Source organism: Bufo bufo, chromosome 5, assembly GCF_905171765.1.
Source record: "Bufo bufo chromosome 5, aBufBuf1.1, whole genome shotgun sequence".
NCBI lineage: Eukaryota > Metazoa > Chordata > Amphibia > Anura > Bufonidae > Bufo > Bufo bufo.
The window spans coordinates 563,621,038-563,643,013 of record NC_053393.1 but is presented as its reverse complement, the minus strand read 5'-3'; the positions used below and the strand labels follow the sequence as shown (position 1 = coordinate 563,643,013).

At 46.4% G+C, this 21,976-nt stretch overlaps 1 protein-coding gene across 1 annotated transcript in view; it reads right to left on the bottom strand.

Moving 5' to 3' along the window:
• Window positions 1-21,976, bottom strand: part of LOC121002663 (SCO-spondin-like) — a 190,236-nt gene that overhangs the window by 63,689 nt on the left and 104,571 nt on the right. The window contains 15 exon segments of the mRNA XM_040434096.1: window positions 1,186-1,356; window positions 1,595-1,768; window positions 2,948-2,997; window positions 3,595-3,689; window positions 3,970-4,112; window positions 6,177-6,308; window positions 12,452-12,622; window positions 19,406-19,452; window positions 19,530-19,782; window positions 20,029-20,199; window positions 20,795-20,968; window positions 21,168-21,259; window positions 21,342-21,467; window positions 21,548-21,677; window positions 21,803-21,925. Coding sequence (XP_040290030.1) covers window positions 1,186-1,356; window positions 1,595-1,768; window positions 2,948-2,997; window positions 3,595-3,689; window positions 3,970-4,112; window positions 6,177-6,308; window positions 12,452-12,622; window positions 19,406-19,452; window positions 19,530-19,782; window positions 20,029-20,199; window positions 20,795-20,968; window positions 21,168-21,259; window positions 21,342-21,467; window positions 21,548-21,677; window positions 21,803-21,925 — 2,052 coding nt within the window.

The following is a 21,976-nucleotide window of genomic DNA, read 5'->3' as shown; positions in this document are numbered from 1 at the left end:
GAGAGTTGTAATGAGATGTGGATGTACAGGTGGTGACAGGTGTAATGAGATGTGGGTGTACAGGTGGTGACAGGTGTAATGAGATGTGGATGTACAGGTGGTGACAGTTGTAATTAGATGTTGGTGTACAGGTGGTGACAGGTGTAATGAGATGTGGATGTACAGGTGGTGACAGTTGTAATTAGATGTTGGTGTACAGGTGGTGACAGGTGTAATGAGATGTGGGTGTACAGGTGGTGACAGGTGTAATGAGATGTGGGTGTACAGGTGGTGACAGGTGTAATGAGATGTGGGTGTACAGGTGGTGACAGGTGTAATTAGATGTTGGTGTACAGGTGGTGACAGGTGTAATGAGATGTGGGTGTACAGGTGGTGACAGGTGTAATTAGATGTTGGTGTACAGGTGGTGACCGGTGTAATGAGATGTGGGTGTACAGGTGGTGACAGGTGTAATTAGATGTTGGTGTACAGGTGGTGACAGGTGTAATGAGATGTGGGTGTACAGGTGGTGACAGGTGTAATGAGATGTTGGTGTACAGGTGGTGACAGGTGTAATGAGCTGTGGGTGTACAGGTGGTGACAGGTGTAATTAGATGTTGGTGTACAGGTGGTGACAGGTGTAATGAGATGTGGGTGTACAGGTGGTGACAGGTGTAATGAGATGTTGGTGTACAGGTGGTGACAGGTGTAATGAGATGTAGGTGTACAGGTGGTGACAGGTGTAATGAGATGTGGATGTACAGGTGGTGACAGGTGTAATTAGATGTTGGTGTACAGGTGGTGACAGTTGTAATGAGATGTTGGTGTACAGGTGGTGACAGGTGTAATGAGATGTAGGTGTGCTGCAGTTGACAAGTGTAATTATTTGTGGGTATACAGTAGGTGACAGGTGTAATGAGATGTGGGTGTACAGGTGGTGAAAGGTGTAATAATTTGAAGGTGTACAGGTGGTGACAGGTGTTATAATTTGAAGGTGTACAGGTGGTGACAGGTGTAATAATTTGAAGGTGTACAGGTGGTGACAGGTGTAATAATTTGAAGGTGTACAGGTGGTGACAGGTGTAATAATTTGAAGGTGTACAGGTGGTGACAGGTGTAACTATTTGTGGGTTTGGGCAGGTGACAGGTGTAATATAGATGTATAGATTCTGTCTCTTGATTACCTTGGTGAAGGGCTATTCTTACCTGGGCATGGTACTTCTTGGCAGGGCTCCATCTCAGTACTCAGCCCTTCACAGTAATCCCCATTTCCGAGGGGCGATGGGTTGCTGCAGGTTCGACTGCGTAATCTCACCCCTTCTCCACACGTCTTGGTACAGTCCGTCCAGCTGCTCCACACACTCCAATTCCCAGATTCTGTAAAAGATTTATGGTTGAGACCGTGTAAACCAAAGAAGGGGTGACCGAAAAAAGTCCTCACTGCCCACAACTAGGCTGCCCACAACAAGGCTGGGGTCCTCTAACTAGAGGGGTGCACTGTTCTTGCAGCATATCAGTTTGGGTGACTGCTTATCATGACTTCAAATGTATATGGCAGTGAGGGGTCGGACGTGTTCTTCATGGCTGAAGATAAGACACTATTGCACACGCTCACCAGGACAGGGCTCCAGACTGCAGGGCTGCTCCTCACGGTCCGGACCTTCACAGGGTAACCCACCTCCAGAAGGAGACGGCTCAGTGCAGAAGCGGTAACGGTTTTGGAAGCCCCCCCTGCATGATGCAGAACACTCACTCCAGGGTGTCCACAGAGACCAGCTGCCGTCTACAACTGTGAGGAGAGAAGACAATAAAAGGAACCGCAGCTGAGACACACAGAAGCCACCAGGACTGGACTGACCAAATTCACCGGGACTGGACTGACTGAAGCTACCAGGACTGGACTGACTGAAGCCACCGGGACTGGACTGACTGAAGCCACCGGGACTGGACTGACTGAAGCCACCGGGACTGGACTGACTGAAGCCACCGGGACTGGACTGACTGAAGCCACCGGGACTGGACTGACTGAAGCCACCGGGACTGGGCTAACTGAAGCCACCGGGACTGGGCTAACTGAAGCCACCGGGACTGGGCTAACTGAAGCCACCGGGATTGGGCTAACTGAAGCCACCGGGACTGGGCTAACTGAAGCCACCGGGACTGGGCTGACTGAAGCCACCGGGACTGGGCTGACTGAAGCCACCGGGACTGGGCTGACTGAAGCCACCGGGACTGGGCTGACTGAAGCCACCGGGACTGGGCTGACTGAAGCCACCGGGACTGGGCTGACTGAAGCCACCGGGACTGGGCTGACTGAAGCCACCGGGACTGGGCTAACTGAAGCCACCGGGACTGGGCTAACTGAAGCCACCGTGACTGGGCTAACTGAAGCCACCGGGACTGGGCTAACTGAAGCCACCGGGACTGGACTGACTGAAGCCACCGAGACTTGACTGACTGAAGCCAATGATGCTAAATTGACCAAAGCCATCTTTTGTTGCTGGATTGACAGAAGCCACTGGGAATAGACTGACTGAAGCCAATGGTACTGGAGTGACTGAAGACACCAGGACTGAAGCCATCCTTGGGTGTGGGATTGACAGAAGCCAAAGGCATTGGGCCGACTGAAGCTACTGGGAGTGGACTGACCAAAGCCACCAGGACTGGAGTCGGAACTGACCAAAGCCACCAGGACTAATCTGACCAAAGCCACAGGGACTAGACTAACAGAACCCCAGGGTCAAGACTGACAGAACCCCAGGGACAAGACTGACAGAACCACCAGGACTAGACTGACAGCGATACTGGTCTGAGAGGGGGTCACTACTATCCAGAAAAGTATAGAAAGCTCAGGATGTATCTTAAATAGATAGAAAGAGGAGACCAAGTACTGAAGAACTTGTCAGCCTGTGCTCCACAAGAGTCAGCAGTGATATACAGAGACACATAGAGGAGTAAGGTTTCTCACCGTCACAAGTCACCTCCGAGCAGTTGCTGATCCGGCCTGACAGACAGGTGCTGGGGGGGGGAGAAGAGGTCAAGAAGCCTTATATCACCATGCAATCAAAAGTAACAAGTTTCTTCTCTTATGAGGGTGACCGGGTGGGGGTGATCTTACCACAAGCTCTAGCCAGTGACAATCCATCAACCAGATGCAACTCTCCCCAATCACTACCTTCTACCTAGAGATATCCTACCAACTACTTACAACCCTTCACCTAATAACAATTCTACTCCCAACTACAACCCTCCACCCAGCGACTCTCCTCCACCTAGTGAAAACCCTCCACTCAATGACAAATCTCCACCAATGACTACTACCTAGAGACAACCTACCAACCACTAACAACCCTCCATCTACTGACAACTCTTCTCCTAATGATGAGCCTCCACCCACTGACAATTCACCTACTGACAACTCTTCATCAAATGACAATCCTTCATCCCGAAGCAACCCTCCACCCACTAACAATGCTCAACCCAGTGATGACTGATGGACAATCTTCTCCATGTCTTACATGTTATGTGGGAGGAATCTTCCTGAAGCAGGGAATCTGTCACACATAATACATTATATTACTACACCTGAGCTCCAGGAAGGACGCTACTACTCACCAGTTATTGCAGTCTCTCTTCACAGGGTCTCCAGGTTCATACCAGACTCCATCCTCAGTGCAGGGGCAGTCAGATGGGGGGACGCAGTGATTGTTCTAGAGGGCAGAGCTTATAAATTACTAATGGGTGGATGGATAGCAGCTGAACCCTGTCCATGTAACCGCTAAACTTCCACAATGCACTGCACTCCGGCAACAGAAACCAGCAGAACTGCGAGTGCAGCTCTGGATGTCACTGGATTATAAATTATCATATCACTGTAACTGCATAAGATTGCAAAGCGTTCACAAGTAGAGGTAGAGTCACAATACATAATACTTCATAGTGGAGATGACGCAAGTACCAAGGTCTCCTCCACAAGTGATGGCTACTCACCAGTAAGACCTTCCCGTCCCGGCAGTAACAGCCTGGCTGACATGTTCCGCTGAGACTTAAACTGCCCAGGTCAGCACAGGACGAAGGGCCCTCAGCACACTCCTTCCAGACTTTATCATCTGCACAGATTTCAGGCTCTTCACCTGTACGGAGAACATTACATTAAGAATATCCAAAATCCACAACCCAAAGACCTGGAGAATCACCCAAAACACAAGGAGTGGTCTGGAACATAACCCACAACCCAAGAAGTGGCCTGGAACATCACCCACAACCCAAGGAGAGCAATGGAGCATCGCCCATAATACAAAAAAAGGCCTAGAGCATCACCAAGAACCCAAGAAGAAGCATGAAGCTTCACTCAAAACCCAAGGAGCGGAAGGGATCTTCACCCAAAATCCAAGGAGCGGTCTGGGGCATCACCCACAACACAAGGATCAGAGGGGACTGAAGTATTACCCACCCAAGGAGAGCACTGGAGAATTACCAAAAACACAAGGAGTGGCCTGGATTAAAAACCCACAACTGAAAGAAAGCCCTGGAGTATAACCCACAAAACAAGGAGGGGGCTGGAGCTTCACCCACAACACAAGGAGCAGCCTGGAGGATAACCCACAACACAAAGAGAGCCCTGGAGCATAACCCACAACACAATGAGATGTCTGGAGCTTCACCTACAACCCAAGGAGTGGCCTGGAACATCACCCACAACCCAAGGAGAGCCCTGAAGCATCATCTACAAACCAAAAAGAGGCCTTGAGCATCACAAGCAATCCAAGGAAAATCCCAGAGTTTCAAATACAACCTAAGGAGAGGCTTAAAACTTTAGTCTGAATCCAAGGAGAGGCCTGGAGCTTCATCCACAAAACCAGGAGCTTCACCAGAAACCCAAGGAATGAACCCAAGCTTTACCCACGACCCAAGGTGTAACCTCAACCCTCACCCGCAACCCACGGAATGAATCGGAGCATCACTACAACCCAAAGAGTGACTCCATGCTTCACCCACAACCCAAGGAGGGTGCAGGATCTTCACTCACATCTCAAGGAGTTACCCAGAGCTTCACCTTAAACACAAGGGCCTTCACCCACAACCCAAGAAGTGACCCTGAGCTTCACCCACAACCCAAGGAGCAACTCCAAAATAACCCACAACCAAAGGAGCAACCCTAAAATTCACCCACAACCCAAGGAGTGAGTACGAGCTTCATCCGCAATAAAAGGAGTGACTCTGAGAAATACCCACAACCCAAAGAGCAGCCAGGAGCCTTATCCGCAATGCAGGGAAATGACTGAAGCTTCACTCTCTCCCCATGGAGCTTCACTCACAGCATGAGGAGTGTCTTGAAACTTCACCCACCAACTAAGGAGCAACTCAGAGTGTTACCCACCAACTAAGGAGCAACTCAGAGCGTTACCCACCAACTAAGGAGCAACTCAGAGCTTCACCCACCAACTAAGGAGCGACTCAGAGCTTCACCCACCAACTAAGGAGCGACTCAGAGCTTCACCCACCAACTAAGGAGCGACTCAGAGCTTCACCCACCAACTAAAGAGCGACTCAGAGCTTCACCCACCAACTAAGGAGCAACTCAGAGCTTCACCCACCAACTAAGGAGAGACTCAGAGCTTCACCCACAACCCAAGGAGCAACTCCAAAATAACCCACAACCAAAGGAGCAACCCTAAAATTCACCCACAACCCAAGGAGTGAGTATGAGCTTCATCCGCAATGCAGGGAAATGACTGAAGCTTCACTCTCTCCCCATGGAGCTTCACTCACAGCATGATGAGTGTCTTGAAGCTTTACCCACTAACCAAGGAGCAACTCAGAGCTTCACCCACCAACTAAGGAGCGACTCAGAGCTTCACCCACTAACCAATGAGCAACCTACAGCTTCACCTATAACACATGGAGTGACCCGGAGCTTAACCAACTGCACGATACCAAAGGCATGATAAAACAGCAGAATTGTGATTGCAGCTCTGGATGTGACTGGAGTATCAGACCTGATGTTACTTGGGATCAGTAAAACAGGGGATATAAACAATCACTATTAGGTGGAAATGTCTTCTGAGAAATGCTCTTGGTGTGGGGATGACTATGACAAGCTGTCATCTGAACAGACTGAGGACATATGTGGACAGAGGAGACCTGTGGAGTTATTGATTGGGGGTGAACATTACATGCAGCTGGAGGCCTCTCACCAGAACATGGGCTCAGGTTACAGGTGGAGAACTCGATCCTACGAAGGACAATGCTGACCCGGCTGCGATTCCTGTATCCTCCCCCGCAGGGGACAGAACATTCTGACCATGGACCCCAGTTTTCAGCAGCACCTGAAAAAAGAGTGGACACCCCATAATGTCAGAACAACATAGAAGAAGGAAGGGTCACCTCATCTCAGAGCTGGTGGATGCATCTGCATGGGCAGGACACTGACAATGATCATGGTGTCATGGCGTTGTTTATCTCCAACTGATGGTGGCACACAGTGCTAATAGTGTACCAAAACCACACCATGCAGCGCCAAAATAATAGTACCATACAGCACCCCAAAACAAACTCCACACAGCACCAGAAAATAGCAAATAATGGGGCAGACGGTGGCTCACTGGTTAACGCTGGTTCCTTGCAGCACACCAAGGACCCCACCGGCCACATCACCTATATCTCCTGCCTTGCACCCGCACCTAATTCTTAACACCAACTGCACCCCGACTACCATTAGGCAGGAGCCAGAACATCAGGGTGTGCCGGAAAGGAGAAATGGTGCACCCTAGGTAACATTGGTGTGAAGACTGCCATTGTGATTCATGTAAATAACTGTGGCAGCCAGAGCCACTACCACTCTCATCCTCCCATCTGTTCTCCCTAGACTTGCAGCAGAATGACAACATCTGCATGGAGTTTTTTAGTTCTCTCCGTGTTTGCGCGGGTTTCCTCTGGAAACTTCGGCAATGAGTAATGAGAATGTCAATAGAGGGCTGTGGAATATGTCAGTGATATATAGTGATGAGAATGTCTGTACAGCGCTGTGGAATATGTCGGTGATATATAAGTGATGAGAATGTCTGTACAGCGCTGTGGAATATGTCAGTGATATATAAGGGATGAGAATGTCTGTACAGCGCTGTGGAATATGTCAGTGATATATAAGTGATTAGAATGTCTGTACAGCGCTGTGGAATATGTCAGTGATATATAAGTGATTAGAATGTCTGTACAGCGCTGTGGAATATGTCAGTGATATATAAGTGATTAGAATGTCTGTACAGCGCTGTGGAATATGTCAGTGATATATAAGTGATGAGAATGTCTGTACAGCGCTGTGGAATATGTCAGTGATATATAAGGGATGAGAATGTCTGTACAGCGCTGTGGAATATGTCAGTGATATATAAGTGATTAGAATGTCTGTACAGCGCTGTGGAATATGTCAGTGATATATAAGGGATGAGAATTTCTGTACAGCGCTGTGGAATATGTCAGTGATATATAAGTGATGAGAATGTCTGTACAGCGCTGTGGAATATGTCAGTGATATATAAGTGATGAGAATGTCTGTACAGCGCTGTGGAATATGTCAGTGATATATAAGTGATGAGAATGTCTGTACAGCGCTGTGGAATATGTCAGTGATATATAAGTGATGAGAATGTCTGTACAGAGCTGTGGAATATGTCAGTGATATATAAGTGATGAGAATGTCTGTACAGCTCTGTGGAATATGTCAGTGATATATAAGGGATGAGAATGTCTGTACAGCGCTGTGGAATATGTCAGTGATATATAAGTGATGAGAATGTCTGTACAGCGCTGTGGAATATGTCAGTGATATATAAGTGATGAGAATGTCTGTACAGCGCTGTGGAATATGTCAGTGATATATAAGTGATGAGAATGTCTGTACAGCGCTGTGGAATATGTCAGTGATATATAAGGGATGAGAATGTCTGTACAGCTCTGTGGAATATGTCAGTGATATATAAGTGATGAGAATGTCTGTACAGCGCTGTGGAATATGTCAGTGATATATAAGTGATGAGAATGTCTGTTCAGCGCTGTGGAATATGTCAGTGATATATAAGTGATGAGAATGTCTGTACAGCGCTGTGGAATATGTCAGTGATATATAAGTGATGAGAATGTCTGTTCAGCGCTGTGGAATATGTCAGTGATATAGAAGTGATGAGAATATCTGTACAGCGCTGTGGAATATGTCAGTGATATATAAGTGATGGGAATGTCTGTACAGCGCTGTGGAATATGTCAGTGATATATAAGTGATGAGAATGTCTGTACAGCGCTGTGGAATATGTCAGTGATATATAAGTGATGAGAATGTCTGTACAGCGCTGTGGAATATGTCAGTGATATATAAGTGATGAGAATGTCTGTACAGCGCTGTGGAATATGTCAGTGATATATAAGGGATGAGAATGTCTGTACAGCTCTGTGGAATATGTCAGTGATATATAAGTGATGAGAATGTCTGTACAGCGCTGTGGAATATGTCAGTGATATATAAGTGATGAGAATGTCTGTTCAGCGCTGTGGAATATGTCAGTGATATATAAGTGATGAGAATGTCTGTTCAGCGCTGTGGAATATGTCAGTGATATATAAGTGATGAGAATGTCTGTACAGCGCTGTGGAATATGTCAGTGATATATAAGTGATGAGAATGTCTGTTCAGCGCTGTGGAATATGTCAGTGATATATAAGTGATGAGAATGTCTGTACAGCGCTGTGGAATATGTCAGTGATATATAAGTGATGAGAATGTCTGTTCAGCGCTGTGGAATATGTCAGTGATATAGAAGTGATGAGAATATCTGTACAGCGCTGTGGAATATGTCAGTGATATATAAGTGATGGGAATGTCTGTACAGCGCTGTGGAATATGTCAGTGATATATCAGTGATGAGAATGTCTGTACAGCGCTGTGGAATATGTCAGTGATATATAAGTGATGAGAATGTCTGTACAGAGCTGTGGAATATGTCAGTGAGATGTAAGTGATGAGAATGTCTGTACAGCGCTGTGGAATATGTCAGTGATATATAAGTGATGAGAATGTCTGTACAGCGCTGTGGAATATGTCAGTGATATATAAGTGATGAGAATGTCTGTACAGTGCTGTGGAATATGTCAGTGATATATAAGTGATGAGAATGTCTGTACAGCGCTGTGGAATATGTCAGTGATATATAAGTGATGAGAATGTCTGTACAGCGCTGTGGAATATGTCAGTGATATATAAGTGATGAGAATGTCTGTACAGCGCTGTGGAATATGTCAGTGATATATAAGTGATGAGAATGTCTGTACAGCGCTGTGGGATATGTCAGTGATATATAAGTGATGAGAATGTCTGTACAGCGCTGTGGAATATGTCAGTGATATATAAGGGATGAGAATGTCTGTACAGTGCTGTGGAATATGTCAGTGATATATAAGTGATGAGAATGTCTGTACAGCGCTGTGGAATATGTCAGTGATATATAAGTGATGAGAATGTCTGTACAGTGCTGTGGAATATGTCAGTGATATATAAGTGATGAGAATGTCTGTACAGCGCTGTGAAATATGTCAGTGATATATAAGTGAGGAGAATGTCTGTACAGCGCTGTGGAATATGTCAGTGATATATAAGGGATGAGAATGTCTGTACAGCGCTGTGGAATATGTCAGTGATATATAAGGGATGAGAATGTCTGTACAGCGCTGTGGAATATGTCAGTGATATATAAGTGATGAGAATGTCTGTACAGCGCTGTGGAATATGTCAGTGATATATAAGTGATGAGAATGTCTGTACAGCGCTGTGGAATATGTCAGTGATATATAAGTCATGAGAATGTCTGTACAGCGCTGTGGAATATGTCAGTGATATATAAGGGATGAGAATTTCTGTACAGCGCTGTGGAATATGTCAGTGATATATAAGTGATGAGAATGTCTGTACAGCGCTGTGGAATATGTCAGTGATATATAAGTGATGAGAATGTCTGTACAGCGCTATGGAATATGTCAGTGATATATAAGGGATGAGAATTTCTGTACAGCGCTGTGGAATATGTCAGTGATATATAAGTGATGAGAATGTCTGTACAGCGCTATGGAATATGTCAGTGATATATAAGTGATGAGAATGTCTGTACAGAGCTGTGGAATATGTCAGTGATATATAAGTGATGAGAATGTCTGTACAGCTCTGTGGAATATGTCAGTGATATATAAGGGATGAGAATTTCTGTACAGCGCTGTGGAATATGTCAGTGATATATAAGTGATGAGAATGTCTGTACAGTGCTGTGGAATATGTCAGTGATATATAAGTGATGAGAATGTCTGTACAGCTCTGTGGAATATGTCAGTGATATATAAGTGATGAGAATGTCTGTACAGCGCTGTGGAATATGTCAGTGATATATAAGGGATGAGAATGTCTGTACAGAGCTGTGGAATATGTCAGTGAGATGTAAGTGATGAGAATGTCTGTACAGCGCTGTGGAATATGTCAGTGATATATAAGTGATGAGAATGTCTGTACAGCGCTATGGGATATGTCAGTGATATATAAGTGATGAGAATGTCTGTACAGCGCTGTGGAATATGTCAGTGATATATAAGGGATGAGAATGTCTGTACAGAGCTGTGGAATATGTCAGTGATATATAAGTGATGAGAATGTCTGTACAGCGCTGTGGAATATGTCAGTGATATATAAGTGATGAGAATGTCTGTACAGCGCTGTGGAATATGTCAGTGATATATAAGTGATGAGAATGTCTGTACAGCGCTGTGGAATATGTCAGTGATATATAAGTGATGAGAATGTCTGTACAGTGCTGTGGAATATGTCAGTGATATATAAGTGATGAGAATGTCTGTACAGCGCTGTGGAATATGTCAGTGATATATAAGAGATGAGAATGTCTGTACAGCGCTGTGAAATATGTCAGTGATATATAAGGGATGAGAATGTCTGTACAGCGCTGTGGAATATGTCAGTGATATATAAGTGAGGAGAATGTCTGTACAGCGCTGTGGAATATGTCAGTAATATATTAGTGATGAGAATGTCTGTACAGCGCTGTGGAATATGTCAGTGATATATAAGTGATGAGAATGTCTGTACAGCGCTGTGGAATATGTCAGTGATATATAAGTGATGAGAATGTCTGTACAGCGCTGTGGAATATGTCAGTGATATATAAGTGATGAGAATGTCTGTACAGCGCTGTGGAATATGTCAGTAATATATTAGTGATGAGAATGTCTGTACAGCGCTGTGGAATATGTCAGTGATATATAAGTGATGAGAATGTCTGTACAGCGCTGTGGAATATGTCAGTGATATATCAGTGATGAGAATGTCTGTACAGCGCTGTGGAATATGTCAGTGATATATAAGTGATGAGAATGTCTGTACAGCGCTGTGGAATATGTCAGTGATATATAAGTGATGAGAATGTCTGTACAGCGCTGTGGAATATGTCAGTGATATATAAGTGATGAGAATGTCTGTACAGCGCTGTGGAATATGTCAGTGATATATAAGTGATGAGAATGTCTGTACAGCTCTGTGGAATATGTCAGTGATATATAAGTGATGAGAATGTCTGTACAGCGCTGTGGAATATGTCAGTGATATATAAGTGATGAGAATGTCTGTACAGTGCTGTGGAATATGTCAGTGATATATAAGGGATGAGAATGTCTGTATAGCGCTATGGAATATGTCAGTGATATATAAGTGATGAGAATGTCTGTACAGCTCTGTGGAATATGTCAGTGATATATAAGTGATGAGAATGTCTGTACAGCTCTGTGGAATATGTCAGTGATATATAAGTGATGAGAATGTCTGTACAGCGCTGTGGAATATGTCAGTGATATATAAGTGATGAGAATGTCTGTACAGCGCTGTGGAATATGTCAGTGATATATAAGTGATGAGAATGTCTGTACAGCGCTGTGGAATATGTCAGTGATATATAAGTGATGAGAATGTCTGTACAGCTCTGTGGAATATGTCAGTGATATATAAGTGATGAGAATGTCTGTACAGCGCTGTGGAATATGTCAGTGATATATAAGTGATGAGAATGTCTGTACAGCTCTGTGGAATATGTCAGTGATATATAAGGGATGAGAATGTCTGTAAAGCTATGGAATATGTCAGTGATATATAAGTGATGAGAATGTCTGTAAAGCTATGGAATATATGTGATTACAATAGATAAATAGCACTAGAACTAACATAATACCGCGCCCAAATAACAGTCCCATACAATACCCTATAATACTGCAATACGGTAAACATTTGAGAGTGTTATACAATACCAAAACAAAACCATAGATAGGGACAATGATTAAAGAGGGAGTAGCCATGCATGCTGAGGATTGGGTATTGGAGGCTCTTTGCCCCTGTTTTTAAGGCCATCCTGGGACTCATCCTCACTGGACCTACCTTTACAAGGCTGCAAACTGCAAAATTCTATGGCGACATTGGAGCCCTCACAAGGCTGTCCCCCAAAGGCTGCAGGAGGGTTGGTCCCGGAACGGTAGCGACGTCTGGTCCCCACATTACAAGTCCTGCTGCAGGAATTCCAAGGAGTCCAGTTGCTCCAGCCACAGTCCACTACATGGAGAGGACACAAGGTATGATGAGAGGGCAATGGTATGGGTCACAGCAGAGCTCACACAACACATTTTGATGATTTACCCCATGTAAACAAAGAACAAGGATAGATGAGAAAGTGTCCTCAGCGTCCAGCCATCTAACCAACCTGACCATCCCATCAATCCAAGGAGGGTAAAATGCATCTATCCAGCACAAACCATTACGAGAAGGATAAAATGCTTCTGCCTGGCGTCACATCTGCCTCGTATTAACCATCCCACCAGGAGGACAAAACTCATCTGCCTGATTTGAACAATCATACGTGGAGGATAAAACTTATCTGCCCAGCCTGAACCATCCCTTAAGAGAACAAAACTCTTCTGGGAAGGCACGGCTGTCATGTAACTCACCCAACTTCTTCTGTCCCAGTCCCACTTGCCCTCTGCTACCCACTGTCAGAGGGTCCGACTGTCGGCATCCCTTTGCTGTCTGCACAGACCCTGGACACACAAACTCTGCCTGCCCTCACCTCTGCCTGATTCCTAACTTTGAGTATTACCTGACCCCTTAGTGCTTTCTACTCGTGTCTCTGACCCGACAACTACAGCGGGACTATTCCAAGAGGTAGCAGCCTGATGGTTCCCTTCCAGCAAAGTTCAGATCCATATATAGGGGTTGAAGGGTGAAAACCAGGGGAAGGTTATGGGAAAGAGGTCATCCCATGACTGGAAATCTGCAGGAGTTCCTAGCAACTTTCTGCAGAGTCTTTGAGGAACCCGGACCTGCTTCTTCTGCTGCTTCTTCTCTACCTCCGTACTGCAGCTTCATCAAGGCAACCTCACTGTTGGACAATATGCCATTCAGTTCCGTACTCTGGGCTCCAAGATGGCCTGGAGCAATTAGGTGCTAGTGGCAGCATTCTGGGATTGTCTGTCAGTGCGTATAATGGTCAAATTGGCAGATTGTGACAAGTCAGCTACATTAGAAGCCTTGATCTCTCTTACAACTCGCATTGATCGTGGAATGGGCCAAGGAAGCTGTTTTTGAGAGGAGACCTCCTCTGTTGGTTCTATCACTCCAGAGACCACTGGATCCTCCTTCAGATTCTGCACCAGAAGCCATACAAGTGGACAGAGGAACATCAGGACAGGTGCTTCATCAATCAGTGTCTTTACTGCGCAGCCAAGGGACAATATGTCCGCACTTGTCCCCACAAAGCAAAAAACTCCTGAGCCTAGGGTCTGTAGGAAAGATGGCCCTATCTGAAGACCAACTCTCTCCAAAACAGACACTACCAATGTTATTGTCTTGCAGTGGTACGCAGTTTACTGTTCAGAGTTTCAGACACTTGCAAGAAATTTCCTTCATCAGGCCTTGATGAACTAGTATCAAATGCCTGTCCAGAATGTTGAGAAGCCCTTGGTGGTGACATCCATTAATGAGAAGGCTCTCTCGGAAACCATACAGTCCTGTCTTTAAATGAAACCCCAGACAGATTCTACATTGGGGCTCTGCATGTCACTTCCAATACCTGTAGACTCCCCACTGGTACCACAAAGCCTGCAAGGTTTAGCAGGAGCCTATTTCAGTGTTTCTGATGTCTTTAAAGCTGAGACCCTGCCTCCCCATCGTGCCTATGGCTGCCCTATCAATACGTGGCCGAGTTTATTCAGTCTCAGCCCAAAACACAAGCCATGTCAGACTACATTAAAGAAAACTTGGAGAGAGGGTTTATTCGCAAGTCATCTTCTCCGACCTGAGCTGGATTCTTCTTTGTTAATAAGAAAGCTGGATCACTCTGACTTTGCATTGAGTATATTAAGTAAAATAACCGTGAATAACTAATGTCTTCCTTCATTGTTCCCAGAACGCTCTGTCAAGTTATGTGGCACAGAAGGTAGAGCAAAACGTTTTTTACCCCTATGCACGGCGCCACCATCCCTTGGATCAGCAATATATACAGAAGATAAAAGCAATATGTTTTATCAGATAAATTCAGAGTTTTTTTGTGTGTTTAAAATACAAATTACAAGTCACTGGCAAATATATTCTCATCGGTTCAGGTAGTGGTTATGATGTCATGTAAAATATATATTAGATATACTATATATATTAAAAATGCTGTATATATTAAAAACAATTTTCACTCACTTCACCCAGGAGGTACCGGATGGGATAATCACAAAACACCCACCGGATCACCTCCTGCGCCTGGGTCGCCTATAAGATCCCACGGAATGACAGCAGTCCAGTCGAGCTTCTTGTCAATCGACTTTTATTCAAACCACAGGGTAAAAGTCGATTGACGAAGGGGTCTTGTATACCCCGAAACGCGTAGAGCAAGATACCTTCACCCTACCCTGTGGTTTGAATAAAAGTCGATTGACAAGAAGCTCGACTGGACTGCTGTCATTCCGTGGGATCTTATAGGCGACCCAGGCGCAGGAGGTGATCCGGTGGGTGTTTTGTGATTATCCCATCCGGTACCTCCTGGGTGAAGTGAGTGAAAATTGTTTTTAATATATACAGCATTTTTAATATATATAGTATATCTAATATATATTTTACATGACATCATAACCACTACCTGAACCGATGAGAATATATTTGCCAGTGACTTGTAATTTGTATTTTAAACACACAAAAAAACTCTGAATTTATCTGATAAAACATATTGCTTTTATCTTCTGTATATATTGCTGATCCAAGGGATGGTGGCGCCGTGCATAGGGGTAAAAAACGTTTTGCTCTACCTTCTGTGCCTATATCCTCTCCATTAGGGGACCTCCCCTGATGGTTTGTTTACCCCTGGCTGCCTAATATCCCTCCAATATCAAAAATACTGAAATATATAACATCTCTTTGCCCTTGGCAAATACAAACACAGTTTTCAAATCCTTCCTCTGGCGCCCCGCTGGAAACTCTCAAAACTTCCCTTGGGAAGAATAGAGATTAACCCCCCCTCCTTTTTTTTCTCCTCTTCTCCAAGTTATGTGGCACCAGGATTTTCACCGGGTTACATCTGAGCAGAGCTTACAACCTGATCCATAACTGAGAAGGAGACAACGGGAAAACTGATATTAATATACATGACGGCCACTAGGAGTAGTTAGTTATGCCCTTTGGTCTTAGCTACACTCCAGCAGTCTTACAAGAGTTTGTGAAGGACATCTTCCAGGATCTCCTCTATGTCTGTATGTAGACCTAGATGACATCTTGATTTTCTCACCAGACTTTGTCCCCACTGTACTCCAGTGTCTTAAGGACAGAAGACTCTATGCAAATAGATATTGGCTAGAACTCATCATCACATCCTGAACCATCCCCAGGGGAGGATAATACTCATCATCCCATCCTGAACCATCCCCCGAAGAGGATAATACTCATCATCACATCCTGAACCATCCCCAGGGGAGGATAATACTCATCATCTCATCCTGAACCATCCCCAGGGGAGGATAATACTCATCATCTCATCCTGAACCATCCCCAGGGGAGGATAATACTCATCATCCCATCCTGAACCATCCCCAGGGGAGGATAATACTCATCATCCCATCCTGAACCATCCCCAGGGGAGGATAATACTCATCATCTCATCCTGAACCATCCCCAGGGGAGGATAATACTCATCATCCCATCCTGAACCATCCCCAGGGGAGGATAATACTCATCATCTCATCCTGAACCATCCCCAGGGGAGGATAATACTCATCATCTCATCCTGAACCATCACCAGGGGAGGATAATACTCATCATCTCATCCTGAACCATCCCCAGGGGAGGATAATACTCATCATCTCATCCTGAACCATCCCCCAAAGAGGAAAATACTCATCATCACATCCTGAACCATCCCCAAAAGAGGATAATACTCATCATCTTATCCTAAAACATCCCCAGGGGAGGATAATACTCATCATCCCATTCTAAACCATCCCCCAAAGAGGAAAATACTCATCATCTCATCCTAAACAATCCCCCAAAGAGGATAATACTCATCATCCCATTCTAAATTATCCCCCAAAGAGGATAATACTCATCATCCATCCTGAACCATCCCCCAAAGAGGAAAATACTCATCATCACATCCTGAACCATCCCCCAAAGAGGATAAAACTCATCATCCCATCCTGAACCATCCCCAGGGGAGGATAATGCTCATCATCCCATCCTGAACCATCCCCCAAAGAGGAAAATACTCATCATCTCATCCTAAACAATCCCCCAAAGAGGATAATACTCATCATCCCATCCTGAACCATCCCCCAAAGAGGATAATACTCATCATCCCATCCTGAACCATCCCCAACAGAGGATAATACTCATCATCCCATCCTTAACAATCCCACAAAGAGGATAATACTCATCATCCCATCCTGAACCATCCCCCAAAGAGGATAATACTCATCATCCCATCCTGAACCATCCCCAGGGGAGGATAATACTTATCATCCCATTCTAAATTATCCCCCAAAGAGGATAATACTCATCATCCATCCTGAACCATCCCCCAAAGAGGAAAATACTCATCATCACATCCTGAACCATCCCCCAAAGAGGATAAAACTCATCATCCCATCCTGAACCATCCCCAGGGGAGGATAATACTCATCATCCCATCCTGAACCATCCCCCAAAGAGGAAAATACTCATCATCTCATCCTAAACAATCCCCCAAAGAGGATAATACTCATCATCCCATCCTGAACCATCCCCAAAAGAGGATAATACTCATCATCCCATCCTGAACCATCCCCAGGGGAGGATAATACTCATCATCTCATCCTAAACAATCCCCCAAAGAGGATAATACTCATCATCCCATCCTGAACCATCCCCAACAGAGGATAATACTCATCATCCCATCCTTAACAATCCCACAAAGAGGATAATACTCATCATCCCATCCTGAACCATCCCCCAAAGAGGATAATACTCATCATCCCATCCTGAACCATCCCCAGGGGAGGATAATACTCATCATCCATCCTGAACCATCCCCCAAAGAGGAAAATACTCATCATCACATCCTGAACCATCCCCCAAAGAGGATAAAACTCATCATCACATCCTGAACCATCCCCAGGGGAGGATAATACTCATCATCCCATCCTGAACCATCCCCCAAAGAGGATAATACTCATCATCCCATCCTGAACCATCCCCAAAAGAGGATAATACTCATCATCCCATCCTTAACAATCCCACAAAGAGGATAATACTCATCATCCCATCCTAAATTATCCCCCAAAGAGGATAATACTCATCATCTATCCTGAACCATCCCCCGGAGAGGATAATACTCATCATCCCATCCTGAACAATCCCCCAAAGAGGAAAATACTCATCATCACATCCTGAACCATCCCCCAAAGAGGATAAAACTCATCATCACATCCTGAACCATCCCCAGGGGAGGATAATACTCATCATCCCATCCTGAACCATCCCCCAAAGAGGAAAATACTCATCATCTCATCCTAAACAATCCCCCAAAGAGGATAATACTCATCATCCCATCCTGAACCATCCCCCAAAGAGGATAATACTCATCATCCCATCCTGAACCATCCCCAAAAGAGGATAATACTCATCATCCCATCCTTAACAATCCCACAAAGAGGATAATACTCATCATCCCATCCTAAATTATCCCCCAAAGAGGATAATACTCATCATCTATCCTGAACCATCCCCCGGAGAGGATAATACTCATCATCCCATCCTGAAAAATCCCCCAAAGAGGATAATACTCATCATCTCATCCTGAACCATCCCCCAAAGAGGATAATACTCATCATCCCATCCTGAACCATCCCTAGGGGAGGATAATACTCATCATCCCATCCTGAACCATCCCCCAAAGAGGATAAAACTCATCATCCCACCCTGAGCCATCCATAGGGGAGGATAATACTCATCATCCCATTCTGAAACATCCCACAAAGAGGATAATACTCATCATCCCATCCTGAAACATCCCCCAAAGAGGATAATACTCATCATCCCATTCTGAACCATCCCCCAAAGAGGATAATACTCAACATCCCATTCTGAACCATCCCCCAAAGAGGATAATACTCATCATCCCATTCTGAACCATCCCCAGAGGAGGATAATACTCATCATCCCATCCTGGACCATCCCCAAAGAGGATAATTCTCATCATCCCATCCTGAACCATCCCCCAAAGATGATAATACTCATCATCACATCCTGAACCATCCCCCGAAAGGGATAATACTCATCATCCCATCTGAACCATCCCCCAAAGAGGATAATACTCATCATCCTATCCTGAACCATCCCCCAAAGAGGATAATTCTCATCATCCCATTCTGAACCATCCCCAGAGGAGGATAATACTCATCATCCCATCCTGGACCATCCTCAGAGGAGGATAATTCTCATCTTCCCATCCCGGAGAAGGGTATTATGAAGGTACCATCCACCCAGCGGGGGCCATGTATGGAGCCACCATCTGTGAGATCACGTGACCCTCACTCTGATGGCGTCTGTCCTATTTATACAGTGGACAAGGCCACATCATGTGACCTCTTCATCTACCCTGATTGGCTGTGGTGGCTCTTCCTGTGTCAGATGACCCATCTCCGCACTGCTGATAGGCTGAGAAGGCTTCTAAAGGCAGGGGCACATGTGAGAAGTTCCTTCTGATGGGGGCCCAGGTAATGGTGACTGTGGCCCCTGCTCGCTCCTGGTTAACAGTGTAATAAATGTGACCAGGGAATGTAGGGAATACATGGTCTCTTCCATATGTATGGTCTCAGCGGTGGTTACCTGGACAAGGCTTGGCGCCGCACACCATCTCCCCGGAGACGCAGGAGCTGTAGACATGAGGACACAGCTGAGTGGTGGACATCACACCATGGACGAGGACAGCAGACACACAACAGGTACTGACCAGTTATTGCAGTTGTCCAGTGTCCTGTCTTCCCCCGGCCGCAGCAGCTCCCCCTGGTGGTAGCAGAAACACTCACTGCGGGAGACACAGCTGGTATTCTGGAGGAACAGCCCCTCAGGACAGTAGCAGCCCTCGTAGCAACTAGAGGCGCACTCCACGTAGGCGGCCTGGTCAAGACAGAGCCGCGGACAGGCTCCTCCCCCTCGGAGACACTCCTCCGCCGTCTGGTAGACCATGTTCAAAGGACACGAGTCTGAAAGGGAAGAGGAACAAAGTGTAGGGGGCTCTGCAGACTTTGTGTTTACATTTATAACCATTTTCAGGATCTTCGATTGCTGACAGTGAATGGGGACAGTCATGGAGGCAGCTTATACCTAATTCTGGCCTAAAACGTCTCACAGCTGAGGGTGTGTTACACTGGATCCAATCAGGACAATCCTCTGTGAGCATGTGACCCCTCCCTACTCACCAGGCTCCGCCCCTTCTGTCAGTGGCTCACCTCTGCAGGGCTGTGTGTTACATTCCCTGGTCTGGACGTGGGGCCCCTGGCACTCCGGGCCCCCGTGAAGCGGTGGAGGCTTGGAGCAGGAGCGGTTGCGGGTTTGGATTCCAGAGTCACAGGTCGCTGTACATTCAGTCCAGGAGCTCCAAGAAGACCAGCCACCGACCACTGCAAGAGCAGACAGTCAGCATGGAGGACACATACCGTGTGCGGGATACGGATGCTGTATGTTATGAGGATACGGCTGCTGTATGTTGCGGTGTGATGATACGGATGCTGTATGTTATGAGGATACGGCTGCTGTATGTTGCGGTGTGATGATACGGCTGCTGTATGTTGCGGTGTGATGATACGGATGCTGTATGTTGCGGTGTGATGATACGGATGCTGTATGTTGCGGTGTGATGATACGGATGCTGTATGTTGCGGTGTGATGATACGGATGCTGTATGTTACGGTGTGATGATACGGCTGCTGTATGTTGCGGTGTGATGATACGGCTGCTGTATGTTGCGGTGTGATGATACGGCTGCTGTATGTTATGAGGATACGGATGCTGTATGTTGCGGTGTGATGATACGGCTGCTGTATGTTGCGGTGTGATGATACGGATGCTGTATGTTGCGGTGTGATGATACGGCTGCTGTATGTTGCGGTGTGATGATACGGATGCTGTATGTTGTGATGATACGGATGCTGTATGTTGCGGTGCAGTATATCAGACACACACGGCTATAACATACGTGACGCGGCTCACACTGACCGGGGCAGGGTGATATGTCACACGCCTCCTCCTGCACGGACTCTCCCACGCAGAGCGACGCTGAGGCGGCACAGTGCCGAAACCGTCTCCGCAGTCCTGTACTTTCCACGTCATAGAAGCAGGTCCTGGAGCAGGAGGTCCACGGCGTCCACTCACTCCAGGACTGATCCGTGTCTGCCGTGGAAGAAACATGCAAATGAGTCGCACAGGCCCCGCCCTCACAGACACACCCCCGCTTAACCCCCATAGTCCCACAGAGCAGAGCGAGGGGCGCCAGGACCCCTTGTGATGTATGTCCTCCTTCAGTCTGGGTTGTGGTGAGGCTCAGGAGGACATTATAATCCGATATCTAGTGTTCTGCAGAGGGTCTCACCGTTGGTGCAGGGGGTGTAGCACTCTCGCACCTCCCGGGTGTCCTCGTGGCAAGGTGTACCGCCATTGACGCTAGGAGGGTTAGACGGAGACCTGGTGGGAGGGAGACAAGTCACACGATGGTGGACCCAGGACTTGGCCATAGGTGTACACTACAGCCCACCACACCCCATACCTGAATCTCTCCTGTACTCCGCTCCCACACGTCTGATCACATGGGGTCCACTGAGACCACGCAGACCACCCGCAGTCCACAGCGCAGGCCGAGCTGTCACATGTCACCTTCCCATCCTGACAGTGACTGGAAGAGAGGACGAAGGGTTAATGACACGGAGGAGGTGGGCTTCAGTATATCTGGTGGCTCCCCCCGCTGGTCCTCACCATACACTGCAGCCATTTTCACTGGACATCAGGCCTGGAAGCTGAGATACGTGCTCCATACTACAGCGGCACTGACTGATATTCACACAGCGGCCGTCCTGGAGGTAGAGACCCCGGGGGCAGCGACAACCTGCACGGAGCGAGACAACGTCATGTGACATGTAACACGCAAGCTATACGTACGGGCGGGAGGACGGTGCTCATGTCTAGGCTACTGGCCATTGTCCCAGGCCGACAGCCTGATAGGACGCCCACCTTCCATACAGTCGCTGTCACACAGGGTCTCGCTGTTCAGGCCGCGGCAGGTCAGGGGGCACGGCTCCGTCCGGGGGGATTCACAATCTCCAGAGCGAAGATAAATCATCTCAGGTCCACAGTCTGTCAACACAAAGATGGACGGGTGATGTCACATGACACCAGCCGGGAACA